Below are 6000 nucleotides of genomic sequence, written 5' to 3' on the forward strand. Positions count from 1 at the left end.
AAACATAATCACAGGCGATGACTGAATGTGGAGCGTTTCTCAAAGCAGTCCTGGATAAAGTAGAGAGCAGGTTGAGGCAAATGGGGAAACTTAGCACATGAAAATGATCAGAGTCAGAGCCAAACAATTTGCACCAGTGCATGAAAACGCGCACAATGCAGCCTAATTGCCAAAAGATGAACACAGCTGATATGTGTGTGTGTCGTAAATAAAAGCAGCGGGGTCATTAGAGGGTCAGCAGGTTAGTCACAGCCCATTTAAACCCGCACCGTCCCTGCGGCACAGAGGAATTACAGGCAGGAGCCATATTAAGCTGCGCGGTGACTTCGAGTAACGCGCAGGTGACGGTAGCAATTAGCGGCGGCGGCAGCGGTAGCGTCAGTCGTACGGTACTTACTTTATGAAGAAACTGGCCCCTTCGTCCGTAAAACCTTCCTCCCAGCCGCGGGGCAGGTCTGAAATAAAACGACACACTTGTTCTTGACACCTGAAAGTTTCCTCCCCGCAGACTGGGCCCAGAGTAAACAGCGAAGTTGGCACGAAGGTGAACACAGTAAAGTAAACACGAGCGCCAAATGAACTCAGGTCAAGCAGAAACTAGCTTAACGCTGCTAGCTTACCTGAGCGGATCATGTGTCCGGAGTTGACCGGCTCACCGGAGCGGGGGTGCAGCCAGGTGGTAGTCCGGGTCTCATCGCTGCCGCACAGACACACAGAGGAGGAAAAACACCTGTTACACCACCGGGAAGGAAACGGCAGCTCACCACCCGCCAACTCCCGTTAAACCGGGACAGACGATGCGTTAAAGCGCTCATTAGCACACTCACTTGATGAAGAAGACCCTGCCGTCCACGCAGACACCGTAAGACCAGTGTTCAGGTAAGGTGTCCCGCCCGAGAGGCGCCGCCATGATCCGGTCTGAAGTCCTATTTCATCTCATTCCCTCTCCATGGAGTCTCCCGGGAGCTCAATGATCACTGCCAGGGCCAGCGCTGCCTTCAGGGACCCCGCCGAAGCACGTACATCCGAGCACCGCCAACATGCTGACGCTGAAAGCACAGAGCCGAACACGGAGCGAGGATGAAGGCTATATTTATACCTTTTACTGATGGCTACAGTGACACAGCATTCATCACAATACCAATAAAAACTATTAAAAACATGACTTTAAAGCTGGTTCGCTCTGTAAGGTGCAGGTCACTCAGGTCACGTGACATTTCTGCACCGTTAGTGATTCATAAGGACACCGATTAGTGATTTAATATTCACAATTCTACACATCTTATGCATGCTTTTTTTTAAGTCTGATTCTAATATGTATCAGGCTGAATTTGAATGTTTTTGGACAACAAAAGTAAATAGATGAAATTTAAATGAAAGTAAACGTAGCAGGTAGTGATGTGGACAGAAAATAAAGTTGAACAGTTAAGTTTCTTTTTTTAATACTCTGTTTGGTGTCTTGGCAATGACTTCTTCCAGGTTTGAGGCTCTGCCAGGGGAATTTGGCCTTGTGACCTCAGTATTTCTAACATCCTGGCCACAGTCGTGGTTATGTGAGGCAGACTTGAATAAGAGGCGGTTTTGTTTGGCAGTGCTGATGGCTGAGGGTTTAACATGCTGGCCTAAGGATCTTTGTTACATGTCATTCTCCACCTCTCTCTCTCCCTTCGTCTTCTGTCAGCTCTTCACTGTCACTAGCAAACTTTCCCAAAAGCATTGAAAAGATAATAAAGGCAAATAAAACAGATGTAAATCAGGTTATAACAGTCCTACAGTTTGGGTCTTGTATGATGTGCAGTTCGTTTGCCATCAGTCACAGGGTTGTTGGTTCGACTGCCGGCCTTTCCTGTGTCCTCGAGCAAAGCAGTGATGCCCAGATGTGTACGAACAGGAAATATAGAAGCCGCTTTGGCCAAAAGCATCTGCCAAATAAACTGAATGTAAAAACTGACCCACTCCATCACAAATGAAACACTTATCACTTCATAATGTTTAAGACCAAATGAGTTAATAGAACAGAATATTTTCATGTTTGCTCTGTTGTCACTTGATTAACAATACAAAAGCAGTTTTCACACCTTTTGACAGACTTCTGTAACTTTCATGAGTTGATGTTTTCACCTCAAAACCCAAAATTGAGTTTAGTTTTTACACAGTGGATTCAAATAAAACGTGTTTATCTGGTCACTCTGTGTCACCGCAGGAGCGTGCAGGTTTCAGTCAGTCCTCGAAGGGTTTCATGTCCATCAGTGACACATTATATTCAAATTCATGACCTTATCATCATATCTCTGCAACTGGGATATCAGTGGAGACTCCCACCTGTGATGCAGGGGTTATCAATGTGAGTCGCCCATTGTTACAACATTTTTATCAGCACTTAAAGGCAGCACACTGCCGGCTTCCACAGTGAGGGAACAGAGGAGGCAGAGGAGCTGCTCTGCCAGAGCTTTTCCTGGCAGTAATTGGGGAGAGTGAATGAAAAATGTGCTGATTTGGGGCTCTTCAAAAAATGTGCCACCTTTGTATTTGGGTGATTCAACTGGGAAGGGGCTGATCATGAGATTAAAGACTCCCTTTAACCAATTAGGAATCTCATTAAGGGAAGCTTTGATTTTAATTACCCTGCACGCACGTTAACTCTCATCCAAATCAGCCTGCATTTTGTTGGACACTTTATTGAGAATTTGTAGTAAACCCGTGCGTGTGTCTTTTATATTGCAGCACTTACTCCAACTTAAATTAAGCCTGAGTGGTGAATAATCTAAAACTCCGCTGTAGTTTCGCCCACACTGTCTGCATCATTACTCCTCACATATTCTTGGCAGCAGGGGACGAGTGATGCAACATGTTTTCTAAAGCCCAACTGATGCTGGTTTTATGAAACCAATATGTGCATTGGTATAACATAAACATTGTTGGCAGTCATCGATAAATTGTGGATATGAAAAACACTATTTTCCCTATAATTAGCATTAAATCACAGTCTCTTCCAGGAAACTTCCTGCGAATTTAAGAGGAAATTACAGACCTGAAATGAAGCATTCCAGAACATACTGTGCTGCAGTCTCCATCTGTCTGTCTGTCATATACACCGATACTGATATGTCTGTGTTAAGTCAATAGCAAACAACGATATCAGCCTGCTGGTATGTCAGTCAGGCTCTAATGTTTACATGCAGCAAACATGTTATTGTTGGTTTTCCTCAGAGCCTCATTAAGGTAAATAAGAGCCTCCGTCAGCTGTCACACAGTTTGCTGTGAGTCACTCATCAGGAACTCCGAGCTCACTGGAATTTCATTTTTCCAAAGTGTCTCCATATCCAGGAGGCGTGTGGCGGCGCGCTCGTGACAACATCCCCGCACAACCTATTATTTTGGAATCCGGACTCGGAACAAAAAACACAGCTCACCTGAGTTGTTGTTAAGTTCACAGTCGGTATGAATTTCCTCACCAAAAACAGTAATTTTCCAAAGGTCGGGGCACAGTGTGAAGAACAGAAAGGCTATGTTGATGTTATCACTCCTGGTACTCCTCTCTCCTGCAGGCAGGACTTCCAGATTTCCTGACAACGTCTCATCGGCCTCAATTTGACCATTTTGCCAAAATACTCTGACTTCACCGCTGAGCGTATTTTTCACATGATTTTTGCATGTTTGACTTCCTCTGCTCCTTGTTTGGTTTCAGTTGGCAGCACTTTTTCATTTGGAAGCACCTCAACATCAACAAAAGAAACTCCTGAGCAGGCAGAGGGGGCTGAAGGGCAGGTAGAGGTCAGCGCACGCAGCCTCGCCGCTCAGAGCTCAGGGGGTTTTTATGCCATTTGTGTGTATTTGTGTGAAAAGATAACAGTGCTCACACAGTCGAAAGAACAATGAAGACTTTTTCCTGCCAAGTCATGATATCATTGGCTAACACATCAGTAAATCAAAGCTAATAATAATACAATGAGAGAGTGTGTTCAGGTGCCTGCTGACCTGCTGCTGAACTTACACACATGCTGCAGATTTGCAAGGCAGAACACTTAAACACACACAAAAAAAGTAATTTTCATTTTTAAAGGCACACCCTTTGAGCTAAAGTTAAGCTGTAATGTCACACCAGAGTGAAAAGCAGAAGTTTACAATTGTTTCACCGCTACTCCACCCAGCATCACTCTGCACCTGGAACCACACCCAGCTGTGATGTCACAGGGTCCTGGATCACACCTGTGCCTCACTGCAGTAAGGTTTTCAGAGGGTGTTAAGCTCCTCTTGAATCGCAGAGTCGCCCACCACCAACATTTTGAACACAGGACTGGAATATGCTGTGACTCTAAACTGACAGACGGGCCTTAATATACAGCTAAATAACTAAACAATCTCCATAATGATGTTGTTTATTTCCTGTTACAGGACATAACATCTGAAAGCAGTTCTTTATTTCCATTACTCTATTATTTGAACCGACGGCTTGAACAAAAACCAGAAAATCTACATTAATATGGTTAGAAAATAACACATTGGACCTTCAAGCATTGATCCTTTGTGGCCACGTGAGGGCAGCAGAGACAAACTATAAACACAGCACTGATATATTATCACCAGATAAAGTTACAATTTGACAAGAGTTGCCTCTTTACACGTCCTGCAGACACAGAGCAACATCATCATCCCATTGGAGTCATGTTTGTGTCCACCTGATGAATGTAAGTCCGATATTCACTCTGCTCTCAGCTCTGCTTTGGTCTGTAGTAACTCCTGAGGGAAATAACAGGCTCTTAACCTCTGAATGCTCCACTGTGCTCACCAGCTGGTCGCTAACTGTCCGTCTGATGTCTGATGTCTGGACTTGTAGCGTTCAGTGAGTTTATCAGAGCTGCGTCTGGAAACAGTGTTAACCAGGGAAGTGAGAGTGAACGAAACAAGAAGCTGAAAGACACTAAAACGCTGCTTTAAATAACATGTGGGTGTAAATGCAGGGACGTGCATACTGTTAATAAACACAATTCCTAAGGCACAAAGTCACGCACACTCACTCAAACGCAGTCTCTCACTGGCTGCCACACTCCCGTCCCCATGGCTTCATTTCCTGGATTAGGACTATCTCCATTATGCTGAACTTCCTTTGACATTCTGTGTATTTCATTGCATCATTTACCAGCATGTTGACGTTTCTATTCGACTGCAGACGTTTCGCCTGTGTTTGTCCTTGCCTTCCTCTGTTCAGCCAGTCACAGTAATTTATTGTGGCTGTACTCTAAAGCGCACCAGGAACAGCAGCTTGATTCCTGCGGGCGTCTGGCCGAGGCGAGCGTTGTGCTCTCACTTGGATGAAAATGAATAACACCTGAAATAAGTAGCCTCGTCCGGGCTATTTAACTGAAGAACAATACGTTTTACGAAGCAGACGGTGTTAACAAGCACTCGCACATGGAGTAGCTTCAGCCGTGCGTGTGTGTGTGTGTGTAGATAGCAAAACACACAACAACAGACAAGGAACAGGATTCAGGGGCAGGATTTAGCCCCCACCTGCACCACCTGCAAACACTGTTGGGCCTCTCTCGACACAGAACTAACAGAGGGAAATTTGAGTGTGTGCAAAGGGACCTGAAGTATTTTCATTTCCTGCTTCACGGACAGATCTCTGGCCTGAACAGTCACAAGTGAAGTATGCTGACATGTTTAAGATGATTGAAAAAGGAGGCAGAACTGACATCTATCACCAGAAGTTTACATGCTGATGCACAGACCCTCAGGGATGGGAGCGTTCCCCTCAGCTCTGGACCCTCTGAGACCACCACAGGGACATTCTGGCAAATAAACCATTTTGCAATACTCACATTTTATGGTTTTAATGTATCTGTCGTATCGTAGTTAAAAGAAAGTGGTTTCATTAGATTAGAGGGCATGAGGTGTGCAGAGACATGAAAGTGAGACTTCAAGTGGTAGACAGAGAAATTATGGGATGTCACTGCAAGAAAAAAGAAAGGAAATAATGCTTGAGCTTTCTAAGCCAGC

General features: G+C 44.8%; 1 protein-coding gene across 8 annotated transcripts in view; it reads right to left on the reverse strand.

Annotated features, from left to right (window-relative positions):
- The window catches only part of LOC143321869 (pleckstrin homology domain-containing family A member 7-like), a 120053-nt gene extending 119081 nt beyond the window's left edge, over positions 1 to 972 (reverse strand). For 7 of the 8 annotated variants that reach the window (XM_076732572.1, XM_076732568.1, XM_076732564.1 and 4 more), the window contains exons 1-3: positions 828 to 966; positions 621 to 697; positions 398 to 455 (exon numbers count right to left, since the gene is read on the reverse strand). In XM_076732572.1, the coding sequence (XP_076588687.1) occupies positions 398 to 455; positions 621 to 697; positions 828 to 910 (218 nt within the window). In that variant the 5' untranslated portion in view covers positions 911 to 966. Of the gene's footprint in view, positions 1 to 397; positions 456 to 620; positions 698 to 827 lie in introns of all 8 variants that reach the window. The other variant, XM_076732573.1, reaches the window with a different exon arrangement.
- Between the last annotated feature and the right edge of the window lie 5028 nt (positions 973 to 6000).

This window comes from Chaetodon auriga, chromosome 6, assembly GCF_051107435.1.
Source record: "Chaetodon auriga isolate fChaAug3 chromosome 6, fChaAug3.hap1, whole genome shotgun sequence".
NCBI lineage: Eukaryota > Metazoa > Chordata > Actinopteri > Chaetodontiformes > Chaetodontidae > Chaetodon > Chaetodon auriga.